Below are 24,110 nucleotides of genomic sequence, written 5' to 3' on the forward strand. Positions count from 1 at the left end.
AAATTCTGGTTAAGTAAGATTTATACTTACCAATGGAGGGTGGGAGTTTGGGTTCGGGAGGGGGGTCAGGGCTGGGGGTTGGGATGCGGGAGGGCTGCGGGGCTCAGGCTCTCAGAGGAAGTTTGGGTGCGGGAGGGGACTCGGGGCAGAGGGTTGGGTGCAGGTTGGGCTTTGCGGTGCCGTATCTGGGCAGTGCTCACCTCAGGCGGCTCCCCGCAAGCAGCGACATCCCTGCTGTTCATGCTCAGATACATGTCCCTAGATGGAGGTTCAGCCAGGTGGAGCCAGCGCTCGGGGAGGGCGGGGCAAGCGCACAAAGCCCCCATGGCCGTTCTGCTGCCTAGGAGCAGCAGGGATATGTTGCCGCTTCCGGGGAGCCCCACGGAGCCCAGTAGGGAGCGTGCCAGCCCCACGCCAACCGGACTTTTAATTGAGATATCAGAAATGCTGGTTTCTAGAGCTTTATGGTTGGTAAAGTGCTGGATAACAGCTTTTACTGTATTAAGAAACAAATTATTATTATATAAACAGATAGATAAAATGGCCAAAACACCCCAGTTTCTTATTTATCTACATGTACCCGAAGACAGATTTTACTACAGTATCTCAGAGGCGGAGACAGATACTTACACATGTAAGTTCAAGGCTTTTAAAGTCACGGTGATGCTGAAGTTGCACCACAGTTACAATTTTTCATATATACAGATATATAAATTCATAACCACATTCTGTATGCATATTTCATAATAACTATCAAGTTCCAGACATTTCAAGCTTTCACAAAAGAGCTTACTGATATATTTTACAATGCAAAACAGTATGCAACTTGTTGGTTTAACTTTAATTTTTGGGATTTAACCCATCTGTTCTCCCTTTGGAGTGTCTAGACCTTGATGACACAAATACCCATGCTTCTTACAGGCAGACTGGGATTGTGAGGTTCCTAGATACCCAAATTTCTCTGAGGCATGTAGGCGCACCTCTAATTAGCCCCTTTGTCCAGTACCATCCGAAAAAGAACATTATCTACATAACTCTGGACAGAGCTTTTCACATGTGAACTGATGAGAGGAATTTGCTATAGATACTACCCAAAGCATAGTTCTTTTAATCCAGGAGCAGAGCCCCAGGTGCAGGGCCAGGAGAAGGGCGGGCCCCACGAGTGGAGACCTGGCAGTAGGGGTGAGGCCAGGCACAGGATCCCGAGCACAGGGCCAGCGGCGGGGACCCAAGCCCCAGGTGAGGTGAGGGGTTGGGGAATGAAGGGCTGGGCCAGGGCATAGGTGTGGGAAGCACCCACAGGTTTTTGCTCGGAGTCCGTGGCTGGGGAGTGGGGCGCTGGGCCAGTGGCCCCGCATAAAACCCTGGGGTGCTGCAGCACCCTCTGCACCCCTACTTCCCGTGCCTATGTACAAACTAATATCTTATAACCAGCTTATCACATCCCTTGGGGTAAAGAAGAGACTGAATGTGGTTCTAGTGAATACAAAGGGGCATCTTCACTAAAGCTGCTGGCCGCAGAAAGGCCTTAAGAACTATAGCTCCCAGATTGACACAGGGTGTGCTGCTTAATGTCACTACGCAAGGTCTCTCCAAGTGCCAGCCTAGGCTAACCTGACATGGAAGGTACTGACTACACTACATAGCGGTTTCCAGATAGGTGGACAACAGTACAAGAAACTGTAATCTGAATAGCCCTGTAATCTAGAATTACCACACATATAGGAGGTCTAGCCACTACATGCTGGACCTGTTAAAAAAGGACATTATAAACAGCAGCAGAAGGAAGGGCTGTGTAAACACCACTACCAATAACAAACTTTAATTGCAAGAAAAATAAGGATGAGGATTTTTCCACAACAACACAGACAGCCAACCTTATCCTCGCTATGTTTCTTTAGATGGAGAGAACCCAAACGTGTAGTGACAGCAACATGATTACATAAGGAAAAATCCAAGTTAAGACTGACCCTAAAATTCCTGACAAATTATGCTGCCAAAATTTCTGTCCTGTCAAAGGGTAAGTCAGGGAATCGCCCTCCTCTTCATCACTATCTTGTATTCATCAAATGCAACTTGGCAGCCTGATTGCCTGTATTAAAGCTGACATGATTACAAACCATGCAAGACTGACTCTAAGACGACGGTAAGGGGGACTGTTTGCCAGGTCTGATTTCACACATAAAAGTACCCTTCCCAAAACAGCAGAAGGACATTTTCAACTTGTAAAATTCAGCTATTAAAGAATTATAGAACTAAGAAGTCCAAAAAAGGATCAGATATTTAGGCTGAGATCCAGCAGAAAAAGACCACTGAACTAATACTATCAGTCTAAACAAAGAGATTTTGCCAGAATTAATTAGTATATCATTTTACTTACTTCTTGATTTATAAACTGAAACCCATTCCAAGTCTCAAGGCAATGAACATAATTTAAACAACATCAGTCCCAAAGAACGCTAACAACAATCAGTATTACACCAATTCTCATATCCTGATGATAACTCCTTAAGATTATTTGTTTGTTAACACAGCAAAGATCAGACTCAGCTTCTCTGGCAAAGCCACAATTAAGGAAGGGACCTTTCCTGCACAATCTGGTATCTCTCAGTTCAGCACAAGGGTAACTATGGTCTTAAATTCCATTTCTTGGAGGGATGTCTGTCTTCATTCATCACATAAATCTATGCTATCTCCATACTCTGGATGACCCAATTGAAAGACAGATTGCAATTGATCATAACAAATGTATTAACTCAGGTAAGCATGGATCTATTTTCTTACTTAAAAATGGCAATTTGAAAATTAGATTAAATATCTGACCTATCTTTTCTTTATACAGCTCTTTAAGCACCTCTCAAAAAGTCCACTTCTAACCTTATTTGAGTCCTGTATTAGTAGCCCTGTACTGGAAAGCTTGTCTAAATTTTCCTTGACCAAGAATCCATTCATTGATTAACTTTGTACCATCCTATTCCCTAAACTCTTTGAAGCTTATATGTATTCACTGATACATCTTCACATAAAACTAACCCTATGCCATTTGTCCTCCGCTCTAGGTTAATACCTCAGAAAATGTAAAGACATTGCACAGTTTTTGTCTTTATTAATTCTTTTAATCAAATACCTATATTGTACAGTGATTTTTCTGGTCATATTCTAGCCTCAGTAAAATGCTTGCATCTTTTTCTACCCTGAGATATTTAATTATGGCTGTAATAATCAACCAGTGCCAGTAGAGTAGGCATGGGTGAACTGACTTGGGAAAAACAAAAAACAAAAAAAACCCCAAGATTTTCTTTGAGCCTTCACTCATTTTTAGTGCAGATCTAGATTCAAACCTTCTGAGGAGGTCAAATGTTGATTTAATTTTTTTTACTCGATTTTATGTTGTATTTTCAAATCCAGGTTCTAGCCAGAAATAGAAACAAAATGCAACAAGAAACAGTTTCCCACAGTATTTCAGTTGGGACCTGTAGTTGATATGCCAGAAGTCTGTTCTCATGAGCTAGCAGCCCAACTGTGCAGACTCAGGTGGTAAGGATAGTTTGGCTAAGCTGTGCTTAGGAATCATTTAAACTGATGAAAACCTAAGTAACTCTTCAACAGCCTTCAGCATTTATCAAACTCAGATGAATTACCCTAGATTCCTACTCATGTAACTGAGAACATAATTTGACCCCAGAACTTTTGGATACTTCTGGAAACTAAACCCAAACTCCGAGCTTTTGAAAAACTGCACTGGAGGGCATCATTTTCAGGAATCCAGCACTGCAGCTTTCAAAACCTGGTTTACTCAGTCTCTGGATTCTCAATTAAAACTAGCAGATCATTTCCATAACCCAATGCATCTCTTAGAAGGAGAAAGCGAGGGAAGAATTTGATTGAATACCTGCACTGGGAGAGGAAGAGATTTGTGATTTTACATTCACTGTGTTACACTGACACAAATTAAGTTTTCACTTTACAGCAAGCAGATGCAAGTCAAGCAACTGCTACAAAATACTGCGTTCACCCCGTCCAACAACTGTTTTCAGGTTTTGGCTGTAGCACTCTACCAGAGCACATTAGAAATTCCATCCTTTATACAAGCAGGTATGAATGCTTTGGCATTTTCATAAGCACATGAAACATTTTTAAAATAGATTATTTTATTTTAATTATTCTGTGAGAAACAAATGTCTACAGTGTAAAGCAGGCATATGAGGTATCTATTAGATGGTTACCTTAAGACAATAAATAAATGCTTCAAAAGTTTTCAAAATTAAAATGAAATGAAATGCATTTTATTTAGCTGTAGTATAAACCTAAAAGCTTGCTGGGGTGGAAAAAATCTTTGTAAATGAGTTGAAGAGATCTGAAAAATTTCAAAGTGAAAGGAAAACATGACAAACACCATTGGAAAAGAATCAGTTACAAAAACAAGTTCAATGGCAAAAAAAAGTAAATAACCAAAAGTTATCAAGTAACATTAATACACGGTCTAGATAATACTTAGTCCTGCCATGAGTGCAGGGGACTGGACTAGATGACCTTGCAAGGTCCCTTCCAATTCTATGAGTCGCTTACAAATGTTTTGCTTTATACTACATCTATTGCCAACAAAGAGTTCTCCTCCTTAAAAAACATTATTATACAGGTACTCACAATATAACAACAACATACAAATGCCTATCGGTTTGCTGTTTTACCACAGATAGGCACATTTTAGTGATATTACAGCAAATCCTTGAATTAACTTTGCATAGAGGCTTTGATTGTAACCGCCTGTATTCACATGCTTATAATTTTCTCAGAAATTCTCCTTTTGATCTAAGTTCCCATGCTTACTTTCAGCCTCTATGTGAATAAATTTCTTTACATCTTTATTTTCTATACATGTTCAGCAAGAGCTCCTCATTCTGAGGATGAGAAAAGGTCCGTCCGGTGCAGCTGGATTAGCAGGCCGGATAGGTACAAGATGGTTCCAGGACAACCTGGATATCATCACTCCATCTGTTATATGCAATATATGCATTATGATGAGTGCCCCATACACATACACCTCTCTCATGCATACAATGATCTATACACACAGAGTATATGAATTTTATATATGGTAGCAGATCTGTAGCAGTCAAAATTTCCCAGGGAATTTCACAAACCATAGCCGCATTCACAGAGCTTTGAATTGTGCTATGCATTGTGAAAACAAAATAAAAACTGTCAGGGATTTTTCCCACAATTGGAAAGAATCTTTAGTGATTCATCTATGGCTCTCACTAGCCATCTGGGACTCTCACTGAACTCAACTACAAGCAGAATACCATTACACATGAGTTCACTATAAGCAGATCCCTTTGTGCACATTAAACTTGGTTAAATAAATTCTCTTCCTCTGGCATGAGGCTAAGCACAAGCAGTATCAGACCTAAAGAAAGTGGTTTCTGATGTTGTTCGAAGGCACAATAGGGTCAAAAATGAATATGTGTTTCACCCTTAACAATGGATCCATGACCATAATGAAATCTTCCCCTAGATCCCCTTCCTTCCAGTTAGTGCTGGATCAAGCTCCTGGTGCTTAGTTGTGCCCTTGATGTTGAGAATTTAGATCACTGTACTGATTTCCTTCTTTATTTTCATAGCTATTCTGACTCAGTGACCTCAAAACACTCATACATCCTAATTCCAAACCCACCATCCCCAGACTAGCTGTATTGCACCTGTTCTGTATAGCACACAATAAACCATTAACCTGGGCCTCTGTAATCCAATTATAATCCTGAACAGTAACCAAAAATATCTGCTCTCCAGATTCTGATTTTAAATATATTAATTAAATAAAAACAAAACCTAGTTAACATAACACAATCAGTCAGTCGGCTAGCCACAAATTACCTTGACATTTTAGAATCTAGATGATTAAATGTGAAAAAGGAGTGCCTCTAACAATGTTTATTTTCAAACTCCTCTGTCAATGGTTTAAAATACTTAATTCATTTATTTGCTGTAGATGTACATTGGTTTACAAATGTTATTTCAAGCTTCAGGGCTGCTGACAATGTTTCTCATGAGACATTATGTTTGAAATGTTATCTCTGCTGCAGGGGATATTGAATCAAAATATTTTTCACAGAATCTTCTCTCAGTTTCTTTGGCATCATCCAATCTCATTTTCACAACACAAATTTCTTAAATCCACTTAAACATTCAGACATACTAAGCAATATGTCCAGTTCAAAAGGACACTAGCTATATCCCCCAGACTTTGTTCTAAAAAAAAAAAAAAAATCTTGATTTGAACTTTCAGATTCTTGTTTAAACACACATACTGTCTATTTTGTATTTATTAGAGGAAATAAACCTCCCATTTCCTCACTAAAAAGTCTAAATATAGTTCTGTTGTATGCTAAGCAAAATTGACATTAATTCTAATGTTCCACATATCTCTTAATGCCTGCAAAGATGAACCATTCCAGGAAGAAATAATAAAGAAAAAATTAGCACATTTTATCGGATGATATTAAAGTACTTTATAATCATCAGTTAATTAAGCCTCACAACAGTCCGTGCAGTAGATATACAGATAAGGCGACAGAGAGGTTAAGTGGCTTGTCCAAAATCTTATCTGCACTAGTTTGTCCATAAAATGTCCCAGTATTGCTAATACTGGTAAGCACTATGTTTGGTACTAAGTGCTTGTAGGACTAGATGCTAAGGTTTTCAGAGTCCAGAATGGGAGGTTTTTTTCTGGAGATATATGATTGTCCAGATTATCAGACCATTAGATAGGATTAATATACTTTTATCACTTGTGGCTTTTTGGCCATTATATCCTCAGACTGTAATAAGCCAACTTTTCATACTTAATGCTGAACATTCTTTCCCCAAGATCTCTATTTGTTGAGAGGCAATGAACAACAAAATCAATCAGCTCCTTCAAATTAGGTCTTAAAGACATCTGGTAAAATAGCCACTTTCAGAATAACAGTGTCAGATTGATATTATACAGCTTTTAAATTATTTATCTACTCTAAGTCTTAATCCCCAGGATGTTAAAATATTTACATTCAAACACAACATTTTGCTGCTCAAGTAGAATTGTAAGACCAGAGGTCAATGGTACAAATCCTGGTCCCACCTAAATCCATTGCAAAATTTCCATTAGTTTCAATGGATCACAATTTTACCATTGGGATTAAAAAAAAAATAGGCCTTCATCCCATTTCTATGCACAGCTGGGCATGTCACAGAACTGATGCTCCAGATGAAGAATTTTAGTGTGGGCAACTGCTCTGTTGCATCAGATGTCTACCTGACAAGCTTGTCAGACATTATGCATTATGGAGAACCACTTTCAAAAGAAGTAATGCAAATTACATGTAGAGTTCAGACTGCATTGAGATGAGTCTAAACCTAAACCTAAGGTAGTTAGTAGGTAGGTAATCTGAATTGTAACTCATTTCCAAATTGAACTGCTGAGACTAAAATAAGTGAGTTGGTAAATATGCTCATTACTACTTAATGTTTAAAATAAGTAGCACTCAAGAAGTTTGAAAGTGATGTCACATGAAATGAAATCAGAACAAAGACAATCTGGAAACTTATAATCACTAGGAAAGTTTTGAGGTGTTTTGAAGGATACATAGATAATAGTGTTATACTTGAGACCATTTAGGTAACATAAACAAAGCTGAAAAAACTATGAACACTGTCCAAGGATATTATGAAGATCTCTTCTGAAATGTCAAATTTAAAGACACATGAAGTAACCTGTGTTTAAATACTTCACTTTTGAACCAGTCTGTCCTGATCTTATGATATTTACTGCATGTCTTCTTTTAAATTTGAATTTTCTGAATACCTGGATAATATCACATGTTCTGGAAACACTACAAACCCTGTTCCGAACACTAGGGTTTTGTTCTAAAGACAACATTTTATTATTGTTTTAAAGTATAAGCAAACTTAAACATCATTATCTCCTAATCACTGTCTCTTTCACGTAGATGTTAATCTGAACAAATTGCTGAGAAAACTACACCTAGAACTAGCAAGAATGAACAAGTTACCCTCGTTAAATATTGCTGTCAAAGCTGTTCTGTTTAGCACACTCTGGGCCTGGCTCCCAATTATAATTGCTAGTGATGGGTCAACTTCAAAAGGTTTGGAAATCTGGTTTGGAGAAGCATACAAATGTTTATATGTTTGTATGAATTTTAGCTGAATTTGAATCTCTTTGGTCAAGAAATCCAACTTGAAACCCCACAGATGATCTCTTCTACCATTTCTAGTACTTCCTGGTTTCAGCCAAGTTTGACATACTGTATTGCGAGAACATGTTTTTCCTCACTGCATTTGGGGTTTGTCATAGACAAAATTGTGAAGAGCAGAAGGGTGATAAATTTGGTGCTGTGCAAAAACTGTGTAATGAAACCACATGGAGCACATGTTTTGTTACAAACTGAAAACTCAGCGTAGGTTCCCAGGGTGTTTGCTGAAGTGTGATTCACGATTCTGCAATGAAAGAAAACACATGCAATATGCATATTATGTGACAAAAAACTAAGGACCCAATTCTGCCTTCTTTACATCAAGCAGTACCTTACTCCACAAGCAGCCTTGTTGACTTTGTGGGATTATTTATGTAATAAATTCCTGTTTGGTGTGAGCAAAGGTGGCAGAATTAGATCCTAAGCCACAGTTCAGCAAAGCAATTAAGTACGTGCTTAAGGGCTTTGTTGAATTGGGACCCTGAACTCTGGCATGTTTAGATTCAAGGTTTCTATTCATCCCACTAAATGTAGGGAAGTTTGCAAATTCCAGATCTGGGTCTGGGTTTTGAACAGCTCCGTGTTGGGGGACGTTGAGATCCAATGTTATGGTTCAAGTCCTTCTCTATCAAAAACTGCCAGAGTGTCCAGATTTTGAACACAGAGCTGGCTGCAGAAGCTTTGTTGCCTTCCACCTACTGGGAAATGTCTGCCTTTAATTCCCCATTGCACTTCACAATCAACTATCAATGAACATTTTGCAAGCTGTCATATCCTGGTCCTCTAGCTCACCTTCTTTGCCTGTATGCTAAAGCAGGGCCTTGTTTAAAAGCTGATTTGCTTGATCATTAGTTGACTGCAACTTGTGAAAGCAGAGAAGTTAGCTGTGCCCTTATGGGATAAGCAGAGAGGCTGGTAATTTCATGGATGGAACCACTACCCAAGAATGTTCAGTGTCAGGGAGGCTAATTTGGTTAATTTAGCCATCTAAAATCCATAATGACCATATGTGACAGTATCAAAAAAAAATGTAATAATTGGTGGTGGCACAAACAAATCAGAAAGAGCTCAGGGAATGAGGAGAAGCATGGGAAACACACAGCTTGCTATTTTCCCATACATGCCAAGAGTCTCGATTATTTTTAAGCACAAATGTTACTATTTTTCTGCTCTGTGCATTCAAAGAATGTTCACGTGGCCCAGCACATTTCACTAGGGTTAAGGGTGTTTTTCTGCTGTTTTTAGATGCTGGCATGTACATCTGAAAAAAAATTATCTGCAATTTCATGGTTTGACAGCTTTCATTATGTGATGACTTCCAGCAGTTTGCCCGGCAAACTACATTTTCACCCATTTGATATAAGAATTCCACATTTTCTTCCAAACATACTGTATCTATGGAAGTTGCTCATACAGAATAATTCATTCCCTTCATCACCAAATTAGTTAAAAGAGATGGACACAGCTCAAAAAGTTCAGAGAGGAAACCAAAAACTCATGCTTATATACAGCTTATCAGAAAATTCTTTGATTGGGAAGTACCCAGGGTCAGAAATACTATGTGAATGGGCTCTCTTACAAGAGCTCCAAAATGTCTAGGTTTTAGTACATCAGCAGAACCACAAGTCTGGTCTTTCTTGTATTAGTCTGAAGAATCACACTTTTGGCTAAAGGAAGAAATGTACAAGGACACATTACAATATACAGTTCTCTACCTCCCCAAAGGACTCCTGTCTACACAGAGATTTCTGTAAAACTAGTCAAATTCCTTTCCACTTCTTGCTAGCAACAGCAAGAAAAAGAAGTAGGAAGTGCAAAGCAAAGAGCAGAAAGGATAAGAAGAGGGCAAGTGACAATGGGGATAATAATGTTTCCCTTCTTTCTGTTGGTTAGCAGTGGCAGAGACATTAGAAATAGATGATGTTAGGAGAGCTGTTAAATGGAATACTAGGGTCTGAAGCTTCTAATGCACTTGGACAATTCTAGGAGTGAGGGCTAAGGAGGATAGTGGTGAAGATTTTGGAAAAAAAAATGGGGGAGGGGGGGGCGAATAATCAGCTGAACATGAGATCCCACTGTGATGCTGTGACCAAAAGATCAAATGCAATCCTTTGATGCATAACGGGGGAATCTCTTAGTAGGAATAGAGAGGTTATTTTACCTCTGTATTTGGCACTAGTGTGACCACTGCTGGAATACTGTGGCCAGTTCTGGGGTCCACAATTCAAAAGGAAGTTGAAAAAATTGGAAAGGATTCAGAGAACATCCACGGGAATGATTAAAGGATTTGAAAACCTATTATTGTGATAGACTCCAGCTCCATCTATTTAGCTTAACAAAGAATGTTAAAGGGTGATCTGATTACAGTCTAAGGGTCATGGTGGATTCTTCATCACTGACCATTTTTAAGTCAAGATTGAATGTTTTTCTAAAAGATCTGCTCTAGGAATTATTTTGGGGAAGTTCCATGGCCTGTGTTATACAGGAGGTCAGACTAGAAGACCACAATGATCCCTTTTGATCTGGAATCTTTGAAAGCTCTCAGGCAGAGCTCCATTGTTGTTTATGTTTGCTAATGTCACTCACGATGGGCGCACCAATATAACTGGATTTGCTTTAGGCAGTCTGCCAGAAGTGGGTCTTTAAGAGGGACTTAAATGAGGACAGGCTAGGGGCCTTGCAGATGAACTGTGTGAATCCATGCCACGCATGGGAAGCCAAATAGGGAAAAACTCACAAATGGTAGACATGGCAGGTCTATGTTTGTAAAACAGGAAGTTCCACACCAGCCCCAATACCAGACACCAGTCAGCTCTGAAAACATACCTCCAGATGTCTGGTGTTACCTGATACTCCCAGATTCTCACTTCCTATTTAATTCTCATGATATTTCTTCACATCTGAATGACCCTGTATTCTGCAGATGCCTTCCCAACACACACACACACACACACACACACAGAGTGCTGTGACTGATCAGGGTACCTTTTGCATTAAAAGTTCTGCATGTTGTGGTGGTGTTTTTTAAGGAAATAGGAGAATCCGGTTTTCAATGGCTTTCAACTGACTAGCAGCCTGCCTTGCTGGAGACAATTGCCTCACTAACATTTTAGAGAAGATTTAGAAAGTGTGAAGTATATTTCCCACATTGGAACCAATGAACAGGGAAAGTCAAAGCAAAAACTCTCCTGGACAGGGCAATAGATACAAATCATGGGGTTTGTCCTGCCAGTATAACCAAGAAACAAAAACAATGAGTTAGTATTCTTGTCAATAATTTTGCATTTCTCTCACTTTGCTAAAAGAGCACTAACTGGGACAAACCTCCAGGCAAACAATCACACCAATCGTGTTTTATCTGGAATGAAATACAAACTTACCCAAGTAGTTGTTGCTCTTGGACATCTCGGTAATGTTGATTTTAATAGCCCCTTCAGGAATTTCTACTATTTTGTGGTAGCCAAGATTTGTTAGCGTGTGTTTGAAAACGCCAGAGACCACCTTGCAACCAGTGTTGTCCCCTCCGCATATTCCGCATTTGTCAGCCACCTTGTCTGAGCCCAGGTAGTCATCACAGCCAATGCTCTGCAAAAATCAAACCAATATTTTTTTTCAGAGCTTACAAATACTGTCTCATGAATCCTTCAGAATATTAATCAACATAGGACACTGTCATATGTGACTTTCACAGAATATAAAGACTTCAGAGATTCAGTGAATTGGCATTGTGGATTGTTCCATTTCTTTGCTTTTCCACACACTACGTGTAATAAAATACCAAGTCTCAGAATAGACATTGAGATACTCTGGTTGGAATTTTCAAGTGAGCTTAGGGGTGTTGCAGCACTTGATCTTGCCATGCTTGGGTCAGTGGGACTCTCATTCTCATCAATGTCAAATCAAATTTACCAAAATATGGGCACTGCTGTGACACAGTGCACTTGACCTACTGAACATCATCAAGCAATGAGTTAACACTAAGCTTGGGTGGACAGGGTAGCATAATGAAGGAAGACTAGGGACTTTAGTCTCCATCAGATAGTCAATGGAAAGCCAAGGAGCCCTATACAAGCAGCTGCAGTGGCTGGTTGTCAAAGGCAGGACTAAGCAGTAGTTGGAGCCAAAGAGGTTACTTACCTGTAACTGGAGGTTCTTCAAGATGTGTGGCCCCTATCTGTATTCCACTGAGGGTTTACGCATGTGCCATGTGACTGAAGCTGGAGAATTTCAAAGTAATGGTGTCCGTTGGTCCGCGCACGCACCCTTGCTTCACCTTATGGTTTAAGACAAGGCGATAAAGGGCAGGGAGGACCGACCATGTCTCCAGTTCCTTCCCTACTGCAAATCCAACAGATCCACAGCAGAGCGGGAGGTGGAATACAGATAGGGACCACACATCTCAAAGAACCTTCAGTTACAGATAAGTAACCTCCTCTTTTTCTTCGAGTGATGGTCCCTATTGCATTCCACTGATGATGACTAACAAGCAGTACCTTTTTCAGAGGAGGGTGTGAAGCTGAAGATGGAACAGTTGAGCTGAGGACAGTCATGCCGAATGAGGCATCTGTCACAAAGTTCTGCACCAAGGCATAATGTATAGTGAAGGTATGTACTGAACTCCACATGGCCGCCCTACATATGTCCCTAAGCAGTATATCATGGAGGGTGACCATGGTGGACACTTGGGCCCTAAGTGGAATGGGCCATACGTCCGACAACAATAGCATAGTGTAATGCATCCAGAAATCCATTTGGAGATTCTCTATGTGGAAAATGCTTGCCCCTTAACTCTCCGCTATTGCAATAAATGATCTAGGAGACTTTCTGATCAATCTTGTCCTCTGTAGGTAGATGGCCAACGCCCAGTGGATGCCGAGGGAGTGAAGTCATCACTCCTCTTCCAAGCCATTAGGCTTCAGGAAGAAAGCAGATAAGTGGATGGATTGACTGAGATGAAACCGAGAGAGAAACTTGGGTAGAAACTTAAGATGTAGGTGCAGGGAGACTTTGTCTTTATGGAAAGTGGTGAAAGGAGGGGGATCTGCCATCATAGCACCAAGGTCTCCCACCAATCTCACTGAAGTGATAGCCACAAGGAAGGTGACTTTCATGGAAAGAAGGATCATAGAGCATGAAGCCAGCAGCTCAAAGGGTTGTTTCATCAGTGCCGATAGAACGAGGTTGAGGTCCCATTGGGGAGCAATAGGTTGTACAGGTGAGACATTCTCAAACGGCCTTTCCAAAACGTACTAATCAACGGATGTGTAAATACAGAGTGTCCTTCCATGGAAGAGTGGATCTTGAGAGAGTTTAGGGCAATCCCTGACATCTTTAAGAACAGGAAGTAATCCAAAAGAAGTGGAATCTTCACGTCCTCTGGGAAAAGCCCTTTTTGTTGGGCCTAGGAGGCAAAGCATTTCCACATGGTCCAGTAGGAACACCTAATGTACTATTTCCTACTGCTCAATAGGATGCCTTTCATTTCCAACGAGCACTCTTCAAGAGAAGATGCCCATCCAAATACCATGCTCTGAGGTGAAGCATCTGTGGATCAGAAAGTCTGATCCTGCTGTTGTGGTGCTTTAGCAGCTTGGAGAAAGTGGGAATGGGAAATGGGGGCAGGCTGACATGCAGCGAAGGTTGGTGGCTCTCTAGTGGTCTCAGAAATATCTTTTCTAAGAGGGTTGTATGTGTGAGGATGAAGGCAGGCCTGGAGGACAGGATTGTTGCGTCGTCTGGTGCTTGCATGATGGTTTGTATGGTTTTTGGTGGAAGAACTGGGAAGTCCTGAACCGTTGTGTAGGTGAGCAGATGGTAGAATTTCTGCTTGGGTGCAGGTGTGTAGATACCCATTGATTGAAGTGTGGCTCTTAAATCCTCGAGGGTGTGGAACTCATGAAAGGCACATCGCCCTTCTTCAATTTGGAAGAAGATTTACTGCCATGCTTATGCACATGCTCTCTCATCTCCCACCTAGGCCCCAGCATGGGGTCTGTACTGGTGCTACCACTGGAGGTGGACTCGATCTCCAGAGCCGGAGACGCATACCTGGCTGTCTCAGGCCAATATACAGGGGGCAGTTCCCCAGCCTGAGTACGACTGAGACCTTATGGTGACTTCCATGAGGTGCTTCTTAAGGCAGAGAGCCTGGCCTTCTCGGGTATGGCTTGGGAAGGACTGACAGATACTGCAGCTGAATGAAATGTGGGCTTCTCCCAAGCAGTTGAGGCAGTGTTGATGTTAGTTGCTGATCGAGAAGGAACATGGACAGGAGGCGCAGATCTTAAATCCTGGCATCTTCAGCATAGTCCAGTACCCACTCCTGGGTACGGAGGGAGGGTATAACCGGTAAACAGATTCCCCCAAAGTCTCAGTTCTATTCCAAATACTACTAAAAAAAGCTAAAACTAAATACTACAACAAAAAACTAAGTATATACAACTCTACACTTTTTAAGGTGCGTCACACACAAGAGGACACTAGTAACTTCAACTGGACTCTGCGGCAGTGAGAAGGAACTGGAGATGTGGCCAGTTCGCCCTGCCCTTTACCACCTCAAACGAAACCATGAGGCAAAGCAAGGGTGCATGTGAGGACCAATGGACACTACTACTTTCAAATTCTCTGGCTCTGGACACATGGTGCGTATACGTAAACCCTCAATGGACTACAATAGGGACCAATCACTGAAGAACTTCTTGTAACCCAAACTGGGATTTTTCTGTTTATATAGAAATCTTTTGTTTCTTTTCTTACAAATTTGATGCTTTTAACCCCAAAAAGAATGAGCAATGAGGCATCTCTCAAACAAACAAGTCTCTAAGTTGTGCTAGGAGCCAAAATCAACATCCTGGCTGCTCCTAGTGATCCAGGTGAGGGGCAGAAATGTGGCCTGATGCCAACGTTGGCTCCCTCTTCAATATTCACCTGGTCCGGTACAATTCAGCCAGGCCAAGGTTTGGGCGCACAATCTCAAAGACAATCCATTAGTATAGATTACAAAGAACATAATTCCTAAAAGTAATGTAAATTTAAAGCAAGAAAATGGGTTCAGTATTTTCTTCAAACCAGAGGAAAATTCAGCAAGACTTGTACTTTACATGCATGCACTACATACATTTCCTCCTTATTTTCAAGCATTTTTATTTCTGTTCATAATAAGTGGATTGAACATATAGCCTTTCTTTGTAGAACATTACTCCTCATGAATACTGATAGACAGTTCTCATTTCACCTATATAATAGGTCTGCTTTCAAAACAGTGCTTCAGAGACACACGCCTACAAGGAAGAAACTTACAGTTTATATTATGACTCAAAAAATGTGTGACCTTATGGAGAAAGACAAACCAACCTGATTAAATATAACAATAAAACAGCCTCCCATCAGACTTACAAGTTTTATCAGTTTGATTTATGTATTTTTTTTAAAGTCAAAAGCACTCTTCCATTATTTTAAATAAATAGCCACAATACTTAGTGCAAAAGCTGGTTAATGCCTGTTCCATATTCTCTCCTGCAAGTAAAGAGCCAAATGAAAAGGATACGGAAGGCTTTTCCAATAACCCATAACAAAGGGCAGAATCAGGAGCACTGGCATTGTTATGTTTCTTTCCAGTTCCCAATCCTAATTCTTGTCCCTTGCTGTGAAAAATGTTCTAAACCACAAGCCAAATTCTGCTTAGTTCCAATGAAAATATTGAAGACCCTACATATTTTTTTATGATTATCCAAAGAACACAGATTAAGCCATCTCACTCAACACTGACAGCATTATGTGGGGCTTGAAAATGATGCCTGCTTGTGGTCATAAAGAGGCTGAATCAAGGTCCCAAACTGTGTGTGTGTGTGTGTGTGTGCGCGAGTGTGTGTGTGTGTGTGTGCGCGTGTGCGCGAGTGTGTGTGTGTGTGTGTGCGCGAGAGAGAGAGAGATAGATAACTGAAAAACTGTTATAACCTATCATTTTTAGCCAGATTGAATTGCCCTGTCATTCAGAAGAGAGTTTGTTTCTTGTTGGAAATTTGCTTTAACATCTTTCATTTACACTGCATAGCATATACATAGCATTAGAAGGAAAAATCATGTACATATTTCATTTTTGCCTTTTACTTAAAATCTATTTTACTTGCTAATAACTTCATGCCTTTGGACAATTACAGAAATAACCACTGTGTGTTGCTCCTTCAAGGTTTCAGACAAGCCTAGAGCAATCTGAAAAATGAAATGCTCTGAATGTAAGACTTCTGCACAATAACTACAGATGATTGATTGAGCTCTAGCCTTTTTCCTATTAAGGACCTTTTGCTGAAAGGATTTACACTTTTTCCATTGTAAGTTTATCTGAAAAGAAATGTGATGGTGCTTATCACCCTCTTAGGTTATCCCGGTGACATTCAGGAAGTGTTCCACTGCCAGTATGTAAATATATGGAGGAATCCCCTTCATGTATGAAATGTTGTACAATATCTATTGTGTGTATAAATGTTCAGTGATCTTCCATGCGAATATTCTGTCTTCTACGGATTAATAAAGTTTCCTTCATTCAAACAAGCAAAAGAGCTATTTTACAGAATACGTATTTTAGAAATACTTCAAGGGATTTTAAATTTTTAATTGGTACTATTATTCATACCCTTCTGCCTGTGAATGAAGGTGCCTTTGTACAGGAGTACTGCTCAAAGATCTGAGAGACAGGCAAATTATAACAACTTATTCATTTTAGAAACCCTCTAAAATTGCCTAAAATATTTTAGCCATGCATTAAAAAAAAAAAAAAAAAAAAAAAAAGCGTGCATAGCCTGTATTTCTAGATATGGCAAGGATAGCAGTATAGCAAGTTTTGTGTCCCACTGGATCAGTGGGACTTTCTAATTGTATAAAACACATTTTTAGCATTGAAGGGTCATGAGATATTAGATCTGACCCTGTCACTGGTCCAGGACTAAATACTGCCTGTCCTAGGCCTTGGGCCAGAGTAATTTTGGGCTGAAGGAGGAAACATTTTTCTGGCAAGTTGATTTTGAATTTCTTTTTTAAAGGCAGCTGTTTGAAGCTGTTCAGAGGTTTGGAATGTTAGAAATAGTCCTGGTGGAGTTAGATTAATTAGTAGAGTGCTGGGGAAGCAGGGAAAGATGCATGATATTGAATGGATCTCTCTATCACATGTGTGACATAGTATGGATCGTAAGCACTTTGCTGAATCAGGACATAATTATCTCTACATAAACACACACAAATGAACGAGAGAAAATAAAGTTAGGAAATAAAAAAAACGTAACAAGCCCAAAACAATTCTCAGTGTATACAGCGTCCAGAATTAATGACTTAATGGCCCTGGATTTCAATGGCAGAAAGTTGACTGGAGAAGTCACAGCAACATAATCCACAGAAGCTACTCACACTGGCCTTTCTGCAGTGTGGCCTGAAGCCAAATTCTGCAGCCCAGAAAGTAGGTCGGGTTGGCTAGGACAAGCAATGAATCAGCTAATATGGCTGTTTGGTAGAATAAAGTGAATGCACTTTGCTGATTAGTGTTCAGCTAATGCACTCTTCCTGTGCTATAAAAAGGTCAATATTTTTCCTGAGAATTTTTGGAATTATGATTACATACATTTGAGCACCAGTTTGTTATTTCATTAGCCATTAAACATATACAAATGTTTAAAAAAATCAGAACCCCCTTCTAAACTTTCTTATCAAATTGTTTGCATTCCATATAACCACACACACCAGTTTGGATTGTTGACAGCAGATTCATGGGCACACATAAAGAAAGACATGTCTTGCCTGTGGAATAAGAATTTTTTCTCTTGCAATAACTTATCTTTTCTTATGACACTGCATTTGCAGCTGTTCTTGAGTTTCAAATGGAAGGGGGTAGTGAACATGTGTCCCCTAAAATAATGTTATAGTTCAAAAGACTTCTACTTTTTTGAAATGTATTAAAAGCCAAATATCTTTACTATTTTCAAATAATTTTTGCAATATGTTTTAAGAAAACTTTATAAGTTACAGGTTAGCACTAAAGAAGTTGTTCAAGAATTACACACAATTGTGTGCCAACATTAAGTTAAATGAAATCTCCGGGAAAAACAAGGGACAATCTGGATGAAATATTCAGTGGTGGACTTCACAGGGATTTAGGGCTGTATATACACAATAGAATGGGGTTAGTGCCAGGCATTTAAAGAGATGAAGTGCTGATTCTTGAAATGGAAAGCAGATGTTACAATTTCAGTGCTAAATGACTGTACTAAACTAAAACCTATGTTGGTACAGTGGCATACGCAATACAAAGTGACAATGATTTGCCTTCTGTGCTCTAGCTATATTGGTTTATGAATGATAAAAAGAATGATGAGTTCTAATATGTTGCTAATGTCCACTTCTAAAACTGCCAGTATTTGCAGTTAAATGATTTAGAAGAAAACTGTCAGATAATTGATTTGAGTACTGTGTGCTCCAGTGCCTAGCAGACTGTGGCGCAAAGCAGATTGCTGCAAGTTATACTTATATATAGTTGAAAAACTCCCATGCCTATGCCAAAAAGGCAAAATGACAACTACACATGTGTGCCACAAGTGACTCAGCCACTAAAGAAATGAGGTGTGGAGCCATAACCAGCAAGATTCAAATATGACCGATGATCTGATTGTATGTTGTGAATTATCTAGAAATCCCACTTACCAGAAACTGATCATAAAGTTCTGCAGGCTATTAATCTCAGCAGTGCAGAGCCTCTTTTGGGATCTGCAGGCTCTGTTGTTCTGCATCCAACTTCAGACAGGTAGCATCAACAGGGCCTGCCAAGGTCTTGAACTTTTCCTCTTGTAATAACGGTACAAAACTCAGCTGGGCTACTAGCATTGTGGGTGGTACTTACGTTAACACAGCTACACCACCAGATATTGCCTTTATTTTTCTGTGTAATTTTAAGGCCACATCTCTCTCTGTTCTGATAAATGTTCAGTGTGAACCTAATAAAATGATGCTTTGCAACATTATTCCCTAATCAGTTAGACATATTTTTGCAGATTTCATTTACCTAAAGAATGGCATTGCCAGCCCCTTCGTGGGTGAAAGCAATTAAAATCATTGAATACTGGACAAAATAACAAGTGTTTTTGGTGACCGATAGTTGACTCTTTAAAATTAAAATTTGCAGCCATGGAAGAGAGATTTACTTTTTTCAACCTATTAGAAGTTAGCAGGAAACAAACCACAAATGATAATTTTGAACCAAACATATTCTGATCCAGGCAGTCTTTAGAATATTTAGTGACTGGAAATAAATAGGGCTGTGTATGTTATCCCTTATTGTGTGGAGTATGTGAAAGGTAAGACCCCCTTTCTGGGATGCCACCTGATGTGCTGGGGTCCCACTTAGCCCTCTGGCCCTGCCAGCCTGGGTTTCCCTTGCACTGGGTTGCTATGCCAGGCTCTCAAGCCCCTTTTCAGCACACACCCAGGCAAGACCACACCCAGCTGCAGGCACAGACTGCAGTCAGATCTGTGAGAGAGGATTCAACCAGCACTCACATGCACACCCACAGTGGAGAGATAAACCCCAGATAATATTGTCTTGCGCTGTATAGAAAGAACTGCACAGCACAAGCTCAGAAAAATTCACCCTCTCTCCCAAGAGAGATATGCACAGCTTCTTGCGATTGCACAAACTGGGTTATATTTTAAACAAGAAATAAATTTATTAACTACAAAAGACAGACTTTAAGTGATTATAAGGGATAGAAAACAGAACAGAGCAGATTACAAAGCAAATAAAACAAACTAAGCTTGATTCACTAAAGATACAGGTTACAAAAAGTAATCTCACCCAAAATGTTGTATTAGGCAGGATGCAGAGTTTCTGTAGCTTAGAGTTCCAGTTATCTCTTCTTACAGACTAGACCCCTACGTCAGTCTGGACTCACCCCTGCCTTTCCCCTCAGGCTAGTTTCTTTCTCTCTTCAGGTATTTTCAGCAGTCTTTCTTCATGGGTTGGCAATGGAGGAGAGTCCTGTTTGCCTTACTCCCCAGCCTTAAATAAGATTTAGATAAGGTGGGAAGCCTTTGTTTCCAGTGAAAAAGTACCAGCAGTGTCCAAGTGGTATTTTGCATCAGGTGACATTATCACCTGACCTTGTAGTGTTAATGCAGCATCCCAGGAAACTCCTCAGGAAGGTATGAGATTAGTATCTTCAGAGTTCTATTGTCCTTCTTAAATGGCTCATTCAGGATGATTACTTACTATCTGGTGGATATTCCCCTCCCCCGCCAAGTACACACACAGTTGTAATTGTTTAATAGTCAATATTCCTAACTTCAGATACAGAAATGATACATGCATACAAATTGGATAATCACATTCAGTAAACTATAACCTTTTCAATGATATGTTTGATGAGCCATCTTGCATGAAGTATATCTTATTTATGCCATATTCATATCTTAAGCATATTTCTATGAAGAATATTAAGTGTCATGCCACAGAGTAATGTCTTGCAAAAAGGTTCACTTTTAGATCAGATACTTCTTCTACTAGCATTTGCAATGCTTGCCAAGCCAACCAACAGCAGTTTCATCAGCACAGTGAAGGGCTCTAAGGCCACTGTGAAATCTAGTCAGCTGATACTCGTCGACAACATGCACCATTGATTGACAGAGGCCACAGTGATAAGTGTGTCATCGCACAGACCCCATGTGTAGAGGTTGGCTGCAAATATTCCTTGGACAGTTCAGAACCTGTTCCTCAGAGTCCAGAGGTGACATGGCAGGTCAAATCCAGATGATCAAATGGTCAGATCAGTGACAAGGAAGCCATTTCAAACATCTTTAGCTGACTACTCATCACGTCATACGATTGCTGCTGACAGATTCCGATCTGGTGGTTGAAACCACAATGGATGTCTCGATGTAAGTCGTGCTCTGGGGTGACTGAAAATGGCCATGTACAGTGGGAGACCGGGATTGGCATATAGCTTTTCCACCACTCTGGCTGTGATGAATGTCTGGAGGGGCTATGTTGCTCAGAACTGGTAGCCATGGGATAGGAGTGGGGCACCGGATGCCTAGAATAAGCATGGTTGAGTTCAAGTTGACGTCAATGAATTTAGTGAGGTGAATGATACCACACAGACGCACAGTATCCCACTGAGGAATAGCACAGTGAAAGAGCCGACATGCGAAGTGTCTATGTGCCTGCACCCCAGGTCAAACTGGCAAATTTGCTGATTAGATTATTCCTGGTCCTGAGTTTAGTAGCAGTCTTTTTGGATGGTCATGGAAAGTCAAAGAACGGTCCAGTGTAACACTAAGGTAGACAGGCTTTGCCTTGAGTTTCAGTCATTTTCCGTTGAGGGAGACATCTAACTCATGTTTAGCGCTTGCATTGTGGTGGTGGAAGGTACTTGAAACTGTCGTAGTTACCCTTGGTTGGAGGTGCCAACTGCTACAGTAGGCTGCCAGCTTGGCCAGGTCGGTGTTCAAAATGTTCTCCAATTTGTGAAAATAACTTTATGGCAAAGTCTGATTTTAAAAATAGGAAAATTGTCTCTACATTTCTAAGTTAACATATATGGCAACTCCTTTCTCCCCACACATGCTATTGCTAAAGTTTGGTTGGTATTACTAATGGTTGTACATTAAAGCAAATTTGCCTGAAAAATACATTAATTAAAGAGTGAAATGAGTATCCTGGTTCATGCAGAGAACATAAGATGTGTTTCAACCAAGCCAAATGCAAGATTTAGGAACAGATTGGAAAGGGCTCAGAAAAGAGCTACTAGAAAGATTCATAGCCTGGAAAACCTGCCTTGCAGTGAGAGAGACTTAAGAAGCTCATTCTATTTAGTTATTGAAGAGAATACTATGCAGTGACTTGATCATGGTCTGTAAGTCCCTATATGGGGTGAAGATTTGTGACAGTAAAAGATTCCTTAATCTACCAAATAAAGGCATAACAAGATTCAGTGGCTGGAGCATGAAGCTAGACAAATTCAGACTAGAAATAAGGTGCAGATTTTGAACGTGTAATTAATCACTGGAAAAACTAACCTAGGGATGTGGTGGATTCTCTCACTTGAAGTCTTTAAATCAATAATGGATGTCTCTAATAATATGCTATAGCTCAATCAGAAGTTATAGGTTTGATGCAGGCTGAAATTCTATGGTTTGTGCTATGCAGGAGGTCAGACCAGATTTCCATAATGGTCCCTTCTAGATTTGAAATCCGTGAAGTTAAATGGTGTGACCTATTAAAAAAAATCTAATAGCAGTAATATTGTTATCCAAATACTATAGGAAATGTCTCTGACTAGGTTTTATCACCATTATGTAGCATGAGCCATGGTAATTTATCATTACATTTTTCAAAATTCATATTTAATATCACATTGAAATTAATAAAAACAGTGTGGAAGAAAAGGTTCTAACTAGATAATTTTTGTATTAAATATAACTGACTCTCCTTACAGGGGTCTGGCATTTGTTGCATCCACATTGTAAATCTTACACATGTTGCTCTCAGCAAAAACAACATACTGCTAATCAAACTGTCTTGGGAAAAAAGAATAAGAAAAAAGATGGACTGGAGGTGAAATCATCAATTTGAATTCTTGCCATTAAATGATGCAGTGTAGACGAGCGGACTAACCCCTGCGGTGCCTCCTACTGGTCGTCTCAGGAATTAGCTCTTCCAGCGTCCTGGAGCGCCCCCTGCAGGCCGGTGATCCACCTGTCCTCTGTCCCTCCCAGACCCCGGTGCCCTTTGTATCTGGGGTGCTGCCCCCTGGGAGTACTAGGGTCTCCCCTCCCCGGGAACTCCCACCCACTATCCCTACCTCGCCTCAGAATAAGGCCACTGCCAGTCACCAACTAGCCCCCGCTCCCTGGGGTAGACTGCAGTATAGGCCACTCATAACAGGCAAGGAGGGTTTGGACCTGCTGCCTTGGCCTAGCCTAGGGTTACCGTACGTCCGGATTTTCCCGGACATGTCCGACTTTTGGGGCTTCAAATCCCCGTCCGGGGGGAAATCCCAAAAAGCCGGACATGTCCGGGAAAATCGGGACATGCGGGGCCGGCGGTGCTGAGCCGGGGGCCGGGGCCAGGCCGGCGGTGCTGAGCCGGGGGCCGGGGCCGGGCCAGTGATGCTGGGGCCGGGGGCCAGGGCCGGGCCGGCAGCCGGCGGTGCTGGGCCGGGGGCCGGGGCCGGGCTGGCAGTGCTTGGCCGGGCCCCGGCGGTGCTGGGCCGGGGGCCGGCCCGGGGCCGGCACCACAGGGCCCGAGCCGACCCAGGCTGGAGACGCCGGGGGGGGCCAGACTGGGCCGCGCCTCCTCCCCCCACACACCCCCTTACCTGCTTCAGGCTTCCCGCGAATCAAATGTTCGCGGGAAGCAGGGGAGGGGGCAGAGTTGGGGCGGGGACTTTGGGGAAGGGGTGGAGTTGGGGCGGGGCGTGGCCGGGGGCAGGGCCGGGGCCCCATAGAGTGTCCTCTTTTTGGACACTCAAAATATGGTAACCCTAGCCTAGCCCTGGTCTGCCCTCTGCAACCCCCAGTACCCCTTGGCCTTCTACTAGGCTGCAGCCTGGGGCTTTCCAGGCAGGAGCTCCCCAGCTCCTCAGCCTTTCCCCAGCCCTGCTCCACTCAGGTACTCTGTCTCAAGCTTGCTGCAGCCAAGCCCTTCTCCCTCTGAATGCAGAGAGAGACACTTTGGCCTCTGGTTCCCAGCCTTTTTATACAGGCCAGCTGTGGCCTGAATGGGGCATGGCCCAGCTGTGGCTACTTCCCCAATCAGCCCAGCTTTTAGAGCTGCAATCCTCTGCCAGGGCTGTTTTAAGCCCTTCCAGGCAGGAGCGGGGT

General features: G+C 41.3%; 1 protein-coding gene across 2 annotated transcripts in view; it reads right to left on the reverse strand.

The window, feature by feature from the left end:
* Nucleotides 1-24,110, reverse strand: part of THSD4 (thrombospondin type 1 domain containing 4) — a 644,254-nt gene that overhangs the window by 121,772 nt on the left and 498,372 nt on the right. For both annotated transcript variants that reach the window (XM_005284967.4, XM_008164064.4), the window contains one exon: nucleotides 11,633-11,837. In XM_005284967.4, coding sequence (XP_005285024.2) covers nucleotides 11,633-11,837 — 205 coding nt within the window. The remainder of the gene's footprint in view (nucleotides 1-11,632; nucleotides 11,838-24,110) is intronic.

The sequence above is a fragment of the Chrysemys picta genome, chromosome 10 (genome assembly GCF_011386835.1).
Source record: "Chrysemys picta bellii isolate R12L10 chromosome 10, ASM1138683v2, whole genome shotgun sequence".
Classification (NCBI taxonomy): domain Eukaryota; kingdom Metazoa; phylum Chordata; order Testudines; family Emydidae; genus Chrysemys; species Chrysemys picta.